Raw genomic sequence first — 19,842 nt, forward strand, 5'->3', positions numbered from 1 at the left:
ATTTCTCTGATCTCTAGTGAGCATAAATGTCATTTCTCAATGCGATGCCATTTGAATTTCTTCTCCTGTGAATTGCTTGTTCTTGTCCTTTGACCATTTATATACTGACATATAAAGCTTTAGCCTTTGATATGAAGGGACTCTACATTTTAGGGTTATTATGCATGTTGCACCTACTGTCTGTCATTTGTCTTCTATCTTTGATATGGTCTCTAGCCCTACAAAAGTTTTAAATTTTTATGAGGTCAAATCTGTCCATCTTTTCCTTTAGGGCTTCTAGATTTTGTCTTTCTTACGAAGGTTTTCCCCACTCCAAGAATATAAAAAATATTTTATCATATTCTCTTCCAGTACCTTAATAATTCTGTTTGATAGCTAAAGTCAAATTGTCCTCCAGAAAGGTCGTACCAATTTACACCCCACCAGCACTGTGTGAGAGGCCTCTTTCTCATACCCCCACCAGCCCTGAGCACCCTCGGGCTTTCCAAATCTTTGCTAATAGTGAACAATATGTATCTCGTTGTTTTAATCAGGATTTCTTTAATTATGAGTGAGATCCAGCATCTTCTCATATGGGTATTAGTTATTTGCATTTCCTTCTCTGTGAACTGCCTGATCGCATCTTTGCCCTGGATTTTCTGTTGGCTGTTGGTCTTTATCTTATCGATAGATGGCTCATTGTTTATGAAGGAAATGAGCCCTGTGTCCGGCCCCTTTGTGGTGAATAATTTCCCCTAGTTTGTCCTTATCTCTCTGCTGTCTGCTAGCAGCATCTGTCGCCAGCTGCTTGGTGCAGCAGGATAGGGAGGAGCAAACCCTTGCCACACCCCATCAGTCACCTTGTCACCTCTCCTGCTCCCCGGACCTGCCTCCCCTGTGCTCGGCACGCCCCGAGGACCAGCCCCACTTTACAGGCATCCTCTTCTGAACATTTATGGCTAGATTTTTACCTTCAACTCAATCCCATCTATCTGCCTTTCACTTCCCAGCATCCTTTATTCCTCATAATTTCTGATAATGAGGATATCCCTTTGTAGTTTCTAGCCCAGTTATAGATTTTTAAAATACATATTTTTCCAGTCACGTTTAGAGGTTGGGTTGGGCTGGGGCAGTTGGAACAAGTGCTCAAGTTGCCCTCTTTTTTTTTTTTTTGAAGATGTTATTTTTCCTTTTTTCTCCCCAAAGCCCCCTGGTACACAGTTGTGTATTTTTAGTTGTGGGTCCTTCTAGTTGTGGCATGTGGGACGCCACCTCAGCATGGCTTGATGAGCGGTGCCATGTCTGCAATCAGGATCCGAACCGGTGAAACCCTGGGCCACCGAAGTGGAGCACGTGAGCTTAACCACTCGGCCACGGGGCCGGCCCCCTCAAGTTGCCATTTTGATTCAAGCTTTCCACCGTTAATTCTTATATAATCATGTAACTGATTTCTCTTACTGTTTCTTCTGGTCTTAAATTTGATTTTCTCCAAGATTTCAGGTCTAGCATCATGTCATCTGCAAATAATGATCATTTTACCAAACACATTTTAGCAAGCTTGCGTTGGCGAGCCACACTCTCATTCATGCAAACTAGATGACCAGGAAGACATTTAGAATTGAAAGAAAAAAACAAACCCAACTTCTAGACCAGAGGCTGTTGGTCAGCACATCCCGGGCGGGGTGCCCCCTAACGGTTATTACAAGGCAGTGGGAGAACGCCAGGGGGCGCTCTGTAGGCAACAGTTCCCTCTCCAGTGAGTATTAAAGTCTCCGCAGGTGAGGCTCCTTGGCGAGTCCCTTATTCATATTAATACTGGTAATCAACAGATGTAATAATCATATTCATGGATTGGTCAGAGGCATCGATCAGACTTCCATGAGCCTGGGACCGCTGGGTCCTCCATGTTGGAAACTCTGGGTGCCCCCTCCTCCTTTCTGTGGGCTCTTTCTCCGTTTTTGCTCCATCCTTTCCTCCTCCTTATTTGGTCCTTTCAAAGTCTCTGATTCTCTCCCGTATCCTGCCCTCACCCATCCCTACATGTCTCCATGCCTTTCCCAGTGTGTCCCACAGAACATCAGACTCACAACGTGGTCCCGACAGAAAGGACTGAGAGGTCAACACGTTTGAAAAATGCTGACCACCACGTCAGCCCCGTGGGGCTGGGCTGGCATTTTACAGCCTGTGGGAAGTCTTTTGGTGGAGATAGCTCTTCGCCGTGTTTACCGGGGCAGCAAGTACCCCGCGCCTGCAGAAGCACTGACCCGAGCACCCCTCATTGGCACTCTGCAGATCCAGAGCTGGCCAGGCCTCGCCGTGGGGAGCGCTGGCTCTCAGGCCCCTGGGCGGGAAGTGATTAAACACACTGTTCGCAGTGGCTAGAGGTGTGTGCTGGTGTAACACTGGAAGTTCCCCAGAGCTAGGCCAGCAAGATCCACCGGGGAGACGCAGAGCTGCAGCAATTCCTCGGAAAGTTCAGTCTTTGCAAGCTGGCGGGCTGAAGCAACTCTTCGCTCCAGGGGACTTCTGAGAAAGTCAGTGGGGCAGCACACACACTCGGAGGAACTGCTGAACAGCCAGGGCAGAATAACGGCTGCTCAGGGGCCTCACGGGAACCTTCTCTCCAGGGCACTGCCATTAATGTGGCTCAGTTTCAGTGACCCCAGACTCTGTCTCTCCCATTCAAGCTTCAAATCCCTGGGAGAGAAGATCTGGTTGGCCAAGAGGATCAAACAAGCATGGCCAGGGGAGCAGGTCTGTGAAGGCCTGGCTTCTGGGAGCCAAGGGCCCGAGCAGCCTCCAGTTTGCATGGCTCCCCCTGCAACCAGTAAAACCAGCCCCTGGCAGCTTGGTGGAGGGAAACATGGGCCCTGCCGAAACCAGTTATGGAAGATTCGGTGCCTATAAGGCCAGGCTTTGAGTAGGTGAAGAATAAGCACCATTTGAGGTTAGACTGGAAAGCTGGTGCCTTGAGAAGATCTGAGCACGGCCACTGGTGCCCTGGTCACACTGGTTAGCAACGCCAGCTCCTTAGAGAGGAGTGGGGAGGCTCGGACAGGAACCCTGGGTGTGTTGAGAAAACGATGTCCAGTGCTCCTTTCAGAGTATGGGCTTGGTCTTCTCAGTAAACCCTTTTGTTGTGTTTCTGAGGGCTCGCAATAAAGGACTCGTTTAATAAAAAGAGTAACAGGGAAAACGATAGCTAACATTTAGGGAGTACTTACCAGGGCAGGCCCAACCCCCATTTTGTAGATCAGGAAACTGGAGCACCCAGAGACCACTGCCTCACTCAGGCTTCACTGCCAGGAAGGGTAGAGACCAGATTTGAACCCGGGTCCCTATCACTCCAGAGCCCATGCACTTGGCCCCTAAGCAACACTAGGTCTTGTCCCTACACATATGTCCTGGTCATGTCTGCTGTCCTAGCACAGGTATCAACACCTTTCACTCTCAAAGTGTCCTGGTTTGGATGATAAATTCTAAGGAATCCAGGCTAGATGGAACCGACATTATCATAGCAAGATGCTGGTGGGCAGAGTTTGGAAATCCTAGGCTGCAGCTGCCCCTCACTGTCCCAGAACACTGGCTCCCAGTGCTCCTTCTCCCAGGGTGGGTCTGTGTTATGCTGGGGAGATGGCCTCATTGCCCCGATACCTGGGCACTTTGCAAAGCAGCCTTCCGAGATTTCCACGACTCCAAGGTTCTTTCTCTGTATTCTCCCTGCTCCCACCCGCTCCATGGACTTACCAAGCTCTGCTCCCTGTTTTCATGCCTTAGCCTGGCTAGGAAAGCAGTTGCTGTGGTCCCTCTGTTCCCAGGAAGGGAGTCACGCTCTGAGTGTTTTCCCCAGCCGTGGGTACGGAAGCTTAGGGCTTTTAACCTTCTTGTCCAAACCTGCAGGTGAGTCCTGGAAGCAGAGGTGTTGGGCTCTCCACTCAGATGGGGCGGTCCTGGAGAGGGCGTTGATGGCAAGGATGGGAAGGAAGATACTGGGTGCCATTTAGTTGGGCACTGGGGAGCCACGATTGAGTCAGACACAGTCCTTGTTTCAAGTCGTTCATAGACCAGGGAGAAGGCACAAAAGAGGAAACGAACAGAGAAGGTGCATCGGTTAACTATTGCTGCAACAATGCTACATAGCAAATGACCCCATCATTCAGTGGCTTACTGTTACAAGTATTTATTTCTGGCACATGTATCTGCAGATTGACTGGGGCCGCCCTGCCAATTTCAGCTGGACCTGGCCAGATTGGCTCTTAGGCATGGGTTTGGTTGAGGTCTGCCCTGTCTCTCATTCTTCTGGAACCAGTGGGCTACGCAGGGGGAAGCTGTGCTCATGACAATGGCAGATGCCCAAGGAGGGCAAGCTCAGCCACCCGCTTCCTGCCCCATCCCCCCCATGAATGCTTTGCTCCAGGTTTTGTCTCCAAACATCTTATTGGCCAAAGCAAGTCCTACAGCTGAGCACAAGGGCAAAGGGGCCTCGAGGGGTACCATTCCCACAGTGGGAGGAGAGGGAAGGAAATACTTGCCAAACAATAACCCAAATCTCACAGAAGGCTTCACACAGGAGGATTTTTCCAAGTGAAGATGGGATAGGGCACTGCTGTCAGCGAGATGAAATGCGCGTGTCTGGGGAGTTGTTAGGAGGCCTGGTCATGGGGGTCCCCTGAGCCGGAAGCCTGGCATGTCCTTTCTTTGAACACAATACTACCCGCGACCCCCCCCCCCAGTCATTTTCATTATTTCCAAACTCTAAAACTTCAACTCTATGTCACCAAACACAAGTTCAAGACTCAGTTTTCAGCAAGGAGTCATATTGGAAAGTGTAGCGCTTGGCCCTGCACTGGGGATTTATGCCAGTTTCACTGGTAATAAACCAGACAATGTTAGCCCACTCACCCCCATTTCAGGGTTCAGGTCTCCAACCTTGCAGCCCGGCAGCCACCCCGGCGTGGCTGTGACCAACGCAGCCCTTCCTGAACAGACTCCTTGACGACCAAGTCAAGGCAGCCATGAAGTGAACCCAAATAGCTCAGTAATGGAGGACTGGGAAACCCATTTTACAAGGACTGGCAGCAAGCGGGCGGCCCATGTGCACCAGGAACTGGGGCCAAACAATAGTGGGAAGGATGGTTACAGGACAGGACGCCCGTAGCGCAAACGTTGACAATGTAGAAATAAGAACTCACAGCATTAGGGAGGGGAAGGAGATAGGAAGTGGGTGAGCTCATTTCCTCATCCTAAATCGCAGGCTGTCAAGAGATACCATTGACAGTTGAAACATGTTTAAAGAATGAGTCCGGCCCCTTCATACTTTCCTTTTAGAGAAATAGTTTAGAAACAGAAGAGGCACAACTATTTACAGCTTGGCAACTTCTTTAGTTACATTTAGGTTTCCTTTTGTTCTGTTAAATTTAAAGACTTTTTCCAAAAAGAGCATGTAATGTGTGAGTCCTTTTTTGTAAACATTTCCATCCATCTCCTGTCCTTTTCTCTGAATGGGTGTGTAGAGAGATGTCTCCATTGAGGCTCCTGGGGGTGCTGGCTTTCCAGACCACTCGAACGTGTTTTTTGTACTCTTTAGTGTTACATGAATTTCTTATAAGGAGCATGCACCACTATTATAAAAGCAAAGGCTTTTTAAAAAAGTTGAAATACATTCTGGAAAAGAGAAAATTCTGCACTCCTTGGTTAGGCCCCTCTCACTTGTGCATCCTCCTGGCCAGGGCGGCCACATGGTGGACACTCTGTGACGGGCCTGGGATGGTTCCTTGGTGGCTCCAGGCCATCCGCTGCCGGGAGGGGTGTGGTTCATCCCACTGGTGGCCCGGCTGGGGGCAGAGTGGGGGACCACTCAGAAGTCAGCGACACTTGCAGTCCTGAGTGGGGAGGCACCTGGCCTTGGAGTTGGCCACCTGGGGTCAGAGCCTGTGCTCCGCATTCTGCGGGCTGACCTGGAGCCTCTCTGGGCCTGTCTCCTAGTCTGTAGACCCAGAAGCCATCCTCGCCCTGCCTTCCTTTCAGGCTGCAGTGAGGGCATGTGATGCGCAGAGTCTGATCGCCCACAGTCGTGTGGTCACTCAAGAGACTTGTTACTACACTGTGCCATCACAGGATTCAATTCTAACCAACACTGCTGCCAACGCAGTCTGAAGGCTAAATCTGAGGGTCAGGTGGCTCTATCCGGCTGTTTTCAGGTCTTGACAGCCACTCTTATGGTCTCAGCTCCATCTAGTGTCCACATGGAGACACAGGCACATATAATAGGCTTATTGTAAAACTTCTAATTTTTCTTCTACTAATTTCTATGCTAACTTCTACTAATTTCCATACTTGCAAAGAGTACAACACTCATCAGGCAAGGAGGATGCAAATAAGATCTGTATCGAGTATTCCTCCCCAGACTAAGATGTGGTCCTTCAAAGCAAGCGTTCTACAAATCCAGTACTTCTAAAGATTTGTGCACCCTGTCTTTGAAGGGATAGCATATTCACGCAACAAATAACACTTAACAATAACTGACATTCATTGAGTGTTCACTGTGTGCAATTCTAAGTGCTTTAATTGTGTGAGTTCACCTCACCCTCCACGACGCTATGAAGCAGGGGTGGGGGGTGCTCCTTGTCCCGATTTATAGATATGAACACTGAGGCACCCAAAGATAGTAAATCTGTCACTTTGCTAATTTCTGAGGGGAGGCAGAGGCTGCCTACTGGGGCTGGGGACGAGGAGAGAACCAAATGGGAAGCTACTGCAAGGCTAGGGAGACAGGGATTGGTGGCCGAGACAGTCCTTGGGGACTCTGGCTGGAGTGAAAGGTGAAGGAGGAGGAGGGTGCAGAAAGGCCTGCTTTCTGGCCTAAGCATCAGGGCAGAGGCTGTGATCCAAGAGAGTGTATACAGTAGTCAGTAGTTTAAAACTATTTGTTGAGCACCTACCACGTGGCAGGCACGGGAGATGGAGAATTCCAGTACACAGGCGTGGCCCCCGTCCTCGCAGAGCTTAGAGCTCCACGGGGAAGGTGGGTGTCACAGGGTGACAAGGCACGCTTGCTGGCGTACACAGGTCTACACAGGACAGGTGCAGGTGGGGTGCAGCGTAGATGAACCTGAGCTGACAGGTGGGTGGGGGTGGGGGCCGAATGTGGGGTCATTGACTTGAGGACTGGACAAGGTGGCCCAGGGACAGTTGAACTGAAGAAACAAAGATGGAAGGAGGATACACACAGGAGATGGATGTGTGACCTGAGAGAACAAGGACAAAAGGGTTTACTGGGGCTGAAGAGAGGATTTGGGGGAAAGGGACTGGCCACAGGGCTCAAATGTCAGGGAAAGGCCATGGAGGAGGGACCAAAGAGGCCACCAGACTGGACAGGCCAGAAGGGCTGGCAAGAGCATTGGGCAGTGGGACTCTGCAGACAGGGGCTGTGGATGGCAGGGAAGGGGGTGGAGTTGAGCGTGAGGGACTTCAGGGCGAGAAGGAGACAGGACTGTGGCCTGAGGAGTGACCGAGGCTGAAGAAAGAGTTGTTTCATCCAGTTTGCTTTATCAAGGAGGAGCCAAGGCACATCCACAGGCTGACGGGGACGAGCAGCTGGAGAGGGCTAAGCAGGAGGCAGGGGCTCCTTGGAGGAGGAGCCAATCCATCACAAATGGGGAAACGAGAACCAGCTAAGGCAGGGGGAAGACGGTAAGATGGGTATGGGTTTGGGACAATTCTGAGAATGGGGATAGAATGGAGAGCAGGTGGGATGCTGAGGGAGCTGCCCCGATGGCCTGGAATTTCTGGACGTGAGGAGAGAAGGGAGGGCCTGAAGAGGGGAGAGGTCTGGAGCGCCCCTGGGTGGCAGGAGAGGACTGGGTTAGTGGACAGTGTAGGGCTGTTGGTTTTCTTTGGCAGGGAAAGGCCAAGGGTCAGAGCAGGAGGGCTGGTGAGGGAGTCATGGAGGCTACCGACCCCATGGTCTAGGCTAGGGAAGGAAGGGAAGTCAGGAGTGGACAAATAGCCTGAGAGAAGAAGAGACAAAGGATAGAATTCTCAGTGGGGTCAAAGAACAGGGTGTGTGTGGACCAGAGTGGAAGTGGTGGCTCAGGAAGTTAGGGCCAGAGATGGGATTTCTGAGGAAGATTTCGGAAGAGTCGCCTTTACGATAAGCCTGGGTGAGGCTGAGGAAGTGGGTCTCTGAGGGACACGTGTGGCTGTGTGCTGTTGGCAGGCCTCACTTGTGACCATGCTGGGACAGGGGGAAAGGGGAGGGACGGCACGTAGAAAAGAGAACCGAAGTCCTTGGTGAAGTGGGAGAGGGCCTAAAGGCCAGCATGCGACAGCAGAGCATGGGGGGAGGAGCACCAGTGGCCCGAACCTCCGAAGGGGAAGGGAGGTTCTAGATGAGGGCAGGGCCAGGGCTATGGACAGGGTGCTGGCAGTGGGAGGCAGAATCCTGAGGCCTTGCCAGGATGCCGTCTGTCCTTGGTATTCACGGTTGAAAGGAACCGTGTGCCTCAACCTTCTGAACTTCTCTCAGGAGTGGATGCAACAGCACGTGTTAAGAATGCTTGACGAGCAGGCCAGTGCAGGCCCTGCCACGCCAGGGACCAGAAATCCCCAATGGCAGGCAGAGCCGAGGCTTCCCACCAGTTCATCCCACCGAGGCTGAAGAAAAACACCAGATGCAGATGCCACCTTATAGTGCTGCTTTTAATTACGAAAGATGTAAAATGAGGCGTTATAAAACTCGGAAGCTACTTTACACAAATTCCAATCTTTAAATATTGTTTAACAAGGGGCTGGGACTCAGGACACTGGCGGGCAGGCTGACTAGTTGCTCTGATGGGTCCACCATGAAGCAACGGAACCATCTGTGCATAAATCAGAAGAGCCCATGAGAGTCAGATTGGAAATGTCTTCAAATACACAAATGGTTGGAATACACAACATCTCAGCTCAGGTGACAGACAGTAGACTTAGGAGAAATGAAACAGGACAAAGGAGAATTTATGTTGATCTTGACATGATCAAGAAAATTCTCTCCTAACACTGTCTGTCCTAAAAACCACAACCACACAGAAAGAAAAAACGGAAACAGATAGGTTTTTAGTTCTATGCTATTTAACTGCTAGTAAATGAGAGTAGTACAGCCATAAATTTCTTGTGACAAAACTAAATATCGAAAAATAGTTTATTTTGAAGTATGCAGCCACTTCAGATGCCGAGGACCACCCCTGGTTTGTTGCAAAGGCAGCAATGAGTGCAGACTCAGCCGCTGAAGGCACGACACCTGTCCATGGGTGGCCTGGACACCATCTAAGCAAAGTGGATGGTCTAATGCCCAAAACCTTTTCACAGGACAAGACTGGACTGATGGACTTACGGACAAACTTAGTTCAGTGCTAAACCTTACTGTCATCATTACAGTCCCGCCAAAATGTCACTTTTCCTGGGAGCCTCCATTTCCATGTGTCACCTGGAGAATGCCCCAGGGGCAGCGCACTTCACAGTGTAGGTCTCAGGGTCTCCAGTTGTAAGGCACGGCTGCCCTGCAGACAAAGAGAGCTGGCACCCCGACATCGATGATCCCCACGGGAAAGGCACTGTGCAAGAGTGGATTATGCTGGGACCTCCATTTCTCCAAAAAAAAACCCAAAAAACCCCACACCAAAAACTTCTTACTAACAGCATCACTCCCTGTCTCAAAGGCCAGATCAGATTTCGGGGACCTTCGACACAGGAAAGGCAGCAAGGAGGTGGCTTCTGTCGGCACACTGGGGTGCTGTGTATTGTTACAAGGAAAGGCCCTTTGAACAGAAGTCACCTCCGTCTGAGATCTCAAGTCTAAAGGGATCTGCAAGTTGCACTGGGAAGAAGGCTTGGGGGGAGGCCGACTCCTCTCCGAGCCAGGGCTCAGGCAAGGACTGCGGGTGGATCTGCCGATTCAGCAGCAGGGGTTCACGGCTAATGCGAAGCGAGGAGACCTGGGTCCCCCAGAGGAGGATGGAGTGGTGTGCCAGCAGGGTAATTTGAAAGACTGGACGTAAGGCAATCCCTCTGAAGACAAAAGAGAAACGGGACGAGGTCTGGAGATGTTGACAGTCAGGATCCTGCGACAGACTCTTGCCATAAGGCACAGAAGTATCGGGTTCAGACCCTCCTAGCGCAGCCTGGCTACTTTGCGGGAAAGCAGTCTAGCAACCTGCAGTGACACTCCTGGTGGCCCCAGGAAGGGCCATGGCTGTCCAGGCAAAGGTTCGGCATCTCTCATCTCCCTGCAGTGTTGCTGTCCTCCCCGCCCTGTCTTCCCATGCCTATGCTCTGCTCCACTGCCCAGACCGCTTCCCAGAAGTGCTCTGAGGCATCGTCCCCTCTGTTCTCTTCAAACCCACCAGTCAGGTTTCTGGTCAGGGGCTGGCCTAGCCTAAGTTGGAGGAAGCAGGCAGGGGTGGAAATGTGGTGACACTATTTTATACTAAGGTACTGATGACTAATGATGGTTTCATGAATTAGGCCTTCAATTTACTATAGACTATTTCTTCAACCTCAAAGAATGTCTCTCTTTTTAAAGCAATCTAGAGCAAAACGTGCATCTGAGAGGGAAGACCTTTTGCGGTGAAGGCCTGGCCAGGATCCCTGAAGCCCCAGCCTTGGGAGGCTCAGACATCCTGGAGGCGCTCAAAGATAGTCTGTGCCTACCTGCCATGCAGAGCAACTCAAGGAGAGCACAGCACCCAGTCGGATTGTGGACTTGGTCACCTAGTGTTACAGCATATTAAAGTGCACGCTGAACTTAACCACAGGCGTGTTAGAAAAGCTAAAGCTCTGAGATTTGGCAAGGAATAGGGATAGGTAAAGATTAGACTGCCTCCCGGCAAGGCAGATTCGCTCATTCATTCCTTCATGCACACATTCAACACGCAGTTACACAGCACCCACGCAGTGCTAGGCACTTAGGTACTAGGGGTTCAACGAGGAAGAAGGCACAGTCCCTGCCCTTAAGGAGCTTACGGTCTAGTGGGGTCATAGTGCCACTCCCGGTCCACAGAGAAACAGCTTCCCTCAGTCCAGACCTCCGGCCATCCCCTCCAGCTGGTCTGCAGAGAGGGAGGCCTGCACTTGCCTGGAGCTTGTCTGGGGGATGACACGTGTCTGTGAGACACCTACAGCCCCCTTCCTTCTTCCCCAGCCACCAAGAACAGCACTGTTCTCCTCAGGCCCGTCTATCACCAGGGGACTTTCTTTCAGTGACTGAGTGGAATAGTCTTCCTCTTCCTCTTGTCCACAGGAAAAGGGATCCTGGAGCAGCAGGAGAGACTGCAGACCGGAGGAAACAAAGTAGACTTCAGTTTGCTTAACTCAAGTCTGTTCTTGGCCTCATGGTAGTCTTCTTCATATTAGAATTAAGGCATCGGAGAGAACACGGCTCTCCTCTCTGTTCTGGCACATCCCTGCCACCAGCTGGCGGGCGCACAGCCATAACAGCTAGATCGAGAAGGCCCGAGGTGCTGGGGTACCGCTGCTCAGACCCAAGCCCGTTCCCGAAAGCCTGTGGCTCCTGCCGGCCTCCCCTGCAGGGCCCTTCTTCAGTGTCGGCTGAGATCAGTGGTTCTGAGCACTACGCAACGCTACTGGGGCCTCCAGTGCACGGTATTTTCTACTTTTACACATCGATCAACCAGATGGCCAACAGAAAGATTTAACGGTCACGGTGAGGACCCACTCATCAGAAGCTCCAAAGCAGCCTGCCTGCAGCAGCACCCTTGCCGCAGGCCTGGGAGGCAGTGCACAGCTCTGTGGTCGAGAGGGAGCCACAGCGTGCGAGACGCGACCTCATCCGAAAGCTGGGGGCCGTGGAATCGGTTCCTTCTACATCAGAAGCCTGAGATAACTACAGCCCAGGGGTCTAGCTGGCTCCATTCTATTCCGTTCTATTTTAGCTGTTTCAGAAATAAATTCTCCTGTTCTGTTTCACTCTGTCACAGTCGGTCAGCTCGAAATGTCTCTTCCACAGAAGGGTCAAGCAGGCCCATGCTGGAGTCACTTAACATGTTGAGTCCGTCCAGGCTCAGGGGTTCAATTTGGAGCTCTTCTTCCAACGGAAACGGAGTGTCCACGCTCAGGCTGACCTCGGGCATGCCTGCCAGTGCGCTGCTGAGGTCTTTGAACAGGCTGGTGCTTGAGTCTTCTGGAAGGAGCAACGAGAGGGAGAAACAGTGCGGATTAGGAGGCGTGAGGGCCCCAGGCTAAGAGGACACAACTGATGACATCTCCCAAAACACTGTCCCTCTTATCTTCCCAAGCAGGACAGTGATGGCCTGTGTCCCAAGCACCCCCAGGTCTGCAGCAGTTTTGCTGTGGAATCTACATTTTTTTCAGTCAGTTCCACAACTCCCTTTGCACAGTTGTCAGTCACTTGAAACTCAACAGTTCAGAAAAGGCTCAGGTCACCAGGCCCCTTCCCCAGGGCCTCGTGGTCTCTGGGGCTGGACAGCTGCATCTCAAAGAGGTAAAGCTGAGCTGGGGGACTTGCAGGTTCGCTTTATATAATATTGTTGTTTAAACTATCTTACAATGGAATCTTTAAAAACTAGCAAAATAAAAATAGCAAAGAAGCTGAGTGGTGGCCCACACTCACCTGTCAGAACGGTGTTTGGGAAATTCCCGCAGTTAGAATACAGGTTTGGTCTCAAATGAAACGAGTCCTGGGGTTCTCGTGGACCCTGCGGCACCAGGGGCACCTGGAAGCATCAAAGGTCACGTTGTAAGGGACCATCTCTGCTTCCAAGGAGTGAAGAGTGCAACGTGCTCTCAGAGCAAAACCGGACATGAAAACTCTCTTAGAGGCCGTTCTCTCTAGGATCCGAGAGTGCTTTGCCATTGTGATAACCTACGCAGAACATTCTTCTCAGGAGGCAGATGCTAGGGTGGAGGAGGGGTCCCTGAGGTCCACAGTTTGGTGACCTGTCCCCGTTCACACAGGGTCTGGCCCACTAAGCCATCCCAGGAGGCACCAGTGGTCATGGTTTCAGTGGCCCCTCTGGTTTCAGACACCCTTCCTCCTCAGTCTCACCAAGACTGAAAACCTTTGCAAACTCTGTGGTGGGAACCCTTCAAAGGCTCCATCTGTAAACAAGGAAGTGACAGGCTTTTTTCCTCTTTGGTGTCTAGAAAAACAAGAAAGTGGAAACTTTTTCTTCTCACACTCAGAGGGAGGAACCTCAGGCAAGCCCCTCTCTATGAGAAAGCTTCTGTGAGGACTGGTTCACCTTCTGACTCACCTAGACTAAAGCGGCTTCTTCAGAAGACGGGGAGGCAAGGACTACTGGTTCCTACCACAAGGCTCCACCATGGCCTACTCAGGAAAGATCTATCTTTATTTATTTTACTGTTATTATTAAGTTCTGGAAAATGCTCCACTCTTCCTTCTCTCCCTAATCCAGCCAAGAGACCAATCCATACTTACTGAACACTACAGCATCCCGGGATATTAAAAATGATCAGTGTTAGGGAGAAACTAAAAAGCAAAAGGAAATGGCTGAAGGAAAATATCTTAGGGGAGGACCCCTGTCCCCACCAGGACCGAGCTCTCCCCAGGAGGCCACACACAAACCGTGTTGGTACAGGAACTCGGCCTGCAGGCAGAGGCCTTTTTGTGTCCCAGTCGCCTCAACATGACAGATTAGTGGACTGCTGTGGTCCCTTCTGGTGTGAACAATCCTACAATTCTATGACTAGAGTGTCATCAGAAGTCTTCTTGAACCAATTGTTCCAACAGTTTCTCTGCAGAGGCCTGACACTAAATAAGGCAGCCACACCAGCATCTTAGGGCCAGGGGAGAGTCCAGGTTCGCCTCGCCACCGAGCACATCTGAAATCAGGGAAGTGGAGTACCAAGTCCATCTGGTGTGGGTTACACACTGGGATGGCCCAAATGGGGCAGTCCCTGCTCCAAGGAAGAGGCAGGCCTGGGCGATCACTCACCTGTTGGGTAAATGCTGGGTCTGGCCTCAAGGACTGCTGGTCAAAGCTCACATCCGGGAAGAAGTTGGTCAAAGAAGAGCCCTTCAGGGAATAAGGAGGGGACCATTCAGCTTGGAACTCAAGGCAAAATGGGTGTTCCCTCCTGATATTCCTGCTGGGACTCACCTGGGGCGTGAGGAGCGGGAAGTCTGACTGCGGCAGAGATGAGGCTGCCTGGGGCTGCTGAGCAGGGGGCTCCTGGGTGCGGGGCTGCTGCAGGAGAGGCTGGGGGAGCTCCTGGGGTGTGGGGTAAGGGGGCGGTGGGGACACATGGGCTTGAGCTTCTGTTGGCAGGAAAGAGAGCGGGCTTCGATCGGAAGACACCATCTGTAACGAACAAAGCCACTGATCAGCGTGGCTTCTGAGCTTCTAGTGGTTAAGTCCTTTAAGATTAGGAAAAGCCTGAGCTCTTCCTCACCATGGTATCCTCTGCGATGCTCTGAGAAGCCTCTTTCTCCTCCTTCAAAGCATATCTCAAATCTCACTTCCCCATAAAGTATTTCCCATTCAATGACAATTTCGATTGTCTTAAACCACAAAAAGAAAACAAAACAAAAAACAGCCAATTTCACAAATTTCCTTGCAGTTTTCTCAGTGAAAATCATGTTTTTTTTTTTTAAAGCCATAACTTCTGGTTAAAGATGGGAGACTGAAAAAAGCACTTACTCTGCCGTCTCCCAAAATTCTACTAAAAACACTAAGATAACATTAAATAACAATAAAAATTAATAAACAACACTAAAAAAACCACAAAGACAAAGATAAACGGAGAGAAGAAAATGGTAACAAAATATGGAAAATGAAAAGCAGATGGGGGGGATGGCCCCATGGCCTAGTGGTAAAGTTTGTGCGCTCCGCTGCAGGCGGCCCAGTGTTTTGTTGGTTTGAATCCTGGGTGCGGACATGGCACTGCTCATCAAACCATGCTGAGGCAGCGTCCTGCATGCCACAACTAGACGGACCCACAACGAAGAATATACAACTATGTACCGGGGGGCTTTGTGGAGAAAAAGGAAAAAAATAAAATCTTAAAAAAAAAAAAAAAACAGAAAAGCAGATGGACAAGTAGCAACTGTCTTAGCAGAGCTGAGAAAGCCAAATGCTAAGCTAGTAGCAGGGAAAAACCAAGAGGCAATAGGATTTGCAGCACAGCGGCCCTTAAGGGTCTGGAACCAGGACTGTGGGAGCAGCAGGGGAAGCCAGAGCCAGAGCCAGGGGGACCTCAGCAAAGTGGAGGTGAGCCGCAAGCAGGCTCTGGAGCCCTGCCTGCCAGGGGACTGGAGGGCTGTCCTCTGCTGGGAGCACCACTAAGGGTCTCGGGACAGGGGATACCAGACCCTGGAAGGCGGCACTCTCCTGAAACCCAGGGTTTATGAGAAAGCTCACCTCCGAATCTTGAGCCCTCCACCCTTCTTTCCCAACTCGGCTCTCAGAATGCTGGTGTCCAGGCATACACCCAGGTGCATGATTAGGAGAAGTGTCCTTCAGGCACCTGATAAGCCTGAGAGAAAATCCTAAAACTTACAACATCAGAGGTTCCCCAAGGAAATGGCCGAGCCAGATGACTCAACAATGAAGACCACACTCAACAAGCCCAGCCATCTACACAGAGCTCCCAATCAGGTTGTTTGTGACTGTTCTTAACTACGAGCAGGGCACCAAGGATCAGAGGACTATGAGGAAAGCAGCTGAATGAAACTCAGAGACGAAGGCAGACACACTGAGAAGAGAAGCTTAGAGAAATCTAGGCAGGAAGAAGTAGTCAGGAAAAACAAAATTACCATTATAATATTTAGGCTATTAAAGAGCTCCTTATCTGTTAGAAATACCCATTAAAATAGTTGCAATATGTATTTTGATATACATTTTTTAAAAGAAGGGATATGGATGAGACAAGATTACAGAAATGCTAATAACTGTTGAGGCTAGATGATGGGTATAGAAGAATTCCTTATATTATGTTCTCTACTTTTATGCAAGTTGGAAAATTTCTATTACAAAACATAAAAATAAGAGAAACCAGAACAAAAACTACCACTGAAAACCTCAAAGAGATAAAAGATGATATTGCATCCATGGAATAAGTATGATGCTATAAAAATGGAACATTCAGAGAACAAAAAAGAATTGTTGGCAATTTAAAAGTATGAGAGCAGAAATGAAAAACTTAACATAAGGGTTGGAGGATAAAGTTGAGAAACTCTTCCAGAAAGCAGAGAAAAAAGACAAAGAGAGAGAAAAGAGGAGAAAGAAAAAAATAAGGACATTAGAGGAACAGTCCAGGATGTCCAACATTTGTACAACAAGAGTTCCAGAAAGAGAGAACAGAAAATCAAAGGGAAGAAATCATCAAAGAAATAATTAAGGAAAACTTCCCAGAGATGAAGGATATGAGTTTCCAGAATGAAGAAACCAACCAAATATCCAGACTCATGTCAAGCCACATTATCTGGGAGTTTCATAACACCAGGGACAAAAAGATCTTACAAGTCTCCAGAGGGGAAAAAAGGAGATTTCATTCAAAGGAGTAAGAATTGGAATGCAATTGGATTTCTCAGTAGCAACTCTAGAAACTAAAAGGCAATAGACTAACACCTTCAAAATTTCTGGAGAAAATTATTTCAAATGTGAATTCTATAGCCAATTATTAATTAAACGTTGGGTAGAATAAAGACATATTTAAGGCATGCCAGGTCACACGTACTCATTCTTATAAAGCTACTGGAGAAGTTGTTTCTAAATGTATTGAGAGAGATCTACCCAATTCTGAAGGTTTGGGATTCAATAATTAACACACACATAGAAAACCAGATTAACTTCAAAGTGAGACATTGATTAACTCCCAGGAGAAAAAAACTGTTATTTCAGAGTTTACTATATGGTTCAATGATGACTACACTATTTTAACTATAAAAACACTAAACACTGAGTAGTGCTCTAATCAGAAAAACAAACCACATTGTTGGAGATGAGGAGGGTAAGTAGGAGAGTGTGTGTGTGTGTGTGTGTGTGTGTGTGTGTAGAGGGTTCAAAAGAGTTGAAAGAGAACTGATTCCTAATCTTCCATGTAGGATGCCATTAGATACTGCCTAACACTAAACATCTAGAACAAAGTAAGCATGAAATAGCAGTTACACCCCAGAGATTAGCTAAAGTGGTTGAAAGCAGCCACGTCTAGGCAGAAAGAAATATGGTTAGTGGGAGGGGAAGACAACTGTTATTTCATAACAAGCCCTTTAAAACTATTTGACTTTTTAAACTACGTACATGAATAACACTGGGATTTTTAAAAATCTAAACATTAAGCAAATAACAAATGAAAACATCTGAAAGACGACACTCTCTATCCCCACAGTCTCCTTAAAATGTGGCTAGAAATTAAGAGTGTATTCTTTATATCCTATAAAATAATCTTGCAAAATAAAATAAAAGGCAATCCAAGAACACAGAAGAACCATTAAAAGACAACTATGAAATATCCTCTCGCCCTCTCCCGGAAGGGATTACTCATATAATCAAGATCCCGTAGTTAGCGACTGGTGAAGAGTGACTAACAACTGATCTGCTAACTCCTGCTGCTGTGTTCTGACTCCCCCTTGCTAAATCATCACTCATTTACAGCGAAGTGGTGAGTAAACGACGTTATAATGTATCTAGAGAGTGACCAATAGGTTAAAAATATTGATGGTTATGGTAAGGGAACCATCCTAAGGGCTTAGAACAAAGACAAAGTCAGCAAGTTAAAATATGATGTTTCAACTCCTAAATTCCTGTAACAGACTTATGACTTCAAAATGTGCCTCCTTCTAAATAGACCTCTTTGGGTCCTTTTACGGAGCTATGCTTTTTATTATACCTAGTATTTCATGAATAATAAAAGTATTGTTTCTCAAATCTATAGTCCTAACTAGGGAGGAGGTCTAAGCCAATATCAGAGCTTCAGGAAGGCTCTAAGTGTCTTCCTCGGTGTTCCCCTGCAGCTTAAAGAACTTAGAGAATCAATTATTGATTTTCCATGCCAATTTAAAAATCCTAACCTGGTTTCCGCTGCTGTCTCAGATATATCTGGATTGCATCCTCTACGCCCTACTCTTTCCCCCAACCCCAACTTTGTGAGTTAGTGATTGCAAACTGTCCAATGTTTGCTTAAGAGTAATCTGCTATCGGACCAAGAAATCTGCTACTAGAAATCATTAATGCATTCTGAATTATTCACACTCCTGCTCTCTCTGATTTAACATATAAGTGAGAACTGACTGCACTGGAGACCTCAGGGACCACGCCTGGCGTAACGGACCCTATCCATTTCCCACATGCTTCCGTCTGTTCCACTGTGAGTTTGTGTTTGTTTTTACCTGCGAGGCAGGGTATGGGTTCAGTGGGCTGGTTGAAGAGAGCTGTCTGCTGAAACCTTGAGGTGCTTCAGGGCCAGGAGAAAGTGTGAGAGGGCTGACGGGAGGCTGCCTACGCCGAGAGGGGCCGCTCAGGTTTGTGGTGGGAAGAGAGGGGTTGCTAAGGGAGAAGAGACGGAGTGAAGGGTGAAGAGCAGAGGCACTGGGAGCGGACGTCTGTGGGTGGCGACTTAGGGAAGAGGAAAGCGCCGTCTTGTTGAGCGTGGCCTGGATGGAGGGGTTACTCCGAGAACTCTGGAGACCTGGGAGACAACAAATTCACAAGTTACTTGCTATAATTTCAGAGAGTTTTCCAAAGATTAAAGGAAACTTAACTTCCTACCATCCGTACTGACGATGATTCTGTACGTAAAGGAGCTCCCGGGCAACTTTCCTACTGAGAATGTGTCAGATGGACCAACGCAAGGAAAAGACGAGCTCAGACGGAGAGAGAGACGCCACTGGGACAAGGATGAGTTTCTCTTAAGAGGAGTGAGAGCACGTACACCCCCTGGGAGGGCAGGCCTAGGTAAGCATGGGCTAGTGGAAGCGAATGTTCGGTGTGCTCAGCTCCAACGCAGAAAAAGACCCCAGGGCTGTACAACAAGTTCTGTTGAGTCCCGAAGGTGTCTGTCCCAGGCACACTGCCCAGGTCCTCTGCTGCCTTTAGAGATGTCCTGTCACTAGGGTCGTGGCTCTGGGGGAGCTGCCTCAGTGGAGCCTTTAAATACCCTGAGCACCCCAGGGAGTCATAGGAACGGACACTCTCACGTCTCCTGCCCCGGGTTCCTTTCTTTTTGTTTTTCCGGCTCCTGAGAAATTGTTCACCACAGTCTATTCCAATTCAGGGAAAATGAAGTTCTTGCTGGCGCTTTGCTTTATTTGTGGGGAGGGTAGTGAATTTTATAGCAGGAGCAAGAGAGTTTGGGAAAGGCATTTCCATGACACAGGCTGCTAGGGCACAGGCTCCATGAGGCCAGGGACCCTGTCCCATGCCCTGCTGGATCCCTGGTGCCTGGCACGGGGCCTGGCACAGAGTGGATTTGCTCCGTGAACAAGGCTGCTGCTGCTGCTGCTGTGTATCTCAACTGGCAATGCCCCTGTTTCAAAGCCCAGCCCATCATTCTTGTCCAGCAGTTGGGGTGAGCAGAACTGTCAGTTGTATCATATTGATGAAAAACTAAGTGTTAGATAAACGTTATGGAAATGAAGAAATGATAAAATAAAGCATTTTTAGCTGGCAAATTATTTTTAAAAGGTAGGAAAGATGTCTCTGATAAAACCCTAACTAGTTAACCCACAACTCAACTCCATGAAAAGGGCAGAGATTCGGCTGGCTCAAATTAGAATCAGAGCTAAAGATCTGAATTTAGATTAAAAAAAAAAAAAACACCATTCATTCATTCAGAAAGCTCAAACACTTTAAAAAAATATGTGCAACTTTGTATACCATGCATTTT

General features: G+C 48.8%; 1 protein-coding gene across 1 annotated transcript in view; it reads right to left on the reverse strand.

Annotated features, from left to right (window-relative positions):
• Window positions 1-8,661: 8,661 nt before the first annotated feature.
• Window positions 8,662-19,842, reverse strand: part of CRTC3 (CREB regulated transcription coactivator 3) — a 94,467-nt gene continuing 83,286 nt past the window's right edge. The window contains exons 11-15 of the mRNA XM_046653052.1: window positions 18,347-18,645; window positions 14,118-14,318; window positions 13,953-14,033; window positions 12,608-12,710; window positions 8,662-12,157 (exon numbers count right to left, since the gene is read on the reverse strand). Of these exons, the coding sequence (XP_046509008.1) occupies window positions 11,949-12,157; window positions 12,608-12,710; window positions 13,953-14,033; window positions 14,118-14,318; window positions 18,347-18,645 (893 nt within the window). The 3' untranslated portion in view covers window positions 8,662-11,948. The remainder of the gene's footprint in view (window positions 12,158-12,607; window positions 12,711-13,952; window positions 14,034-14,117; window positions 14,319-18,346; window positions 18,646-19,842) is intronic.

The sequence above is a fragment of the Equus quagga genome, chromosome 2, assembly GCF_021613505.1.
Source record: "Equus quagga isolate Etosha38 chromosome 2, UCLA_HA_Equagga_1.0, whole genome shotgun sequence".
Classification (NCBI taxonomy): Eukaryota; Metazoa; Chordata; class Mammalia; order Perissodactyla; family Equidae; genus Equus; species Equus quagga.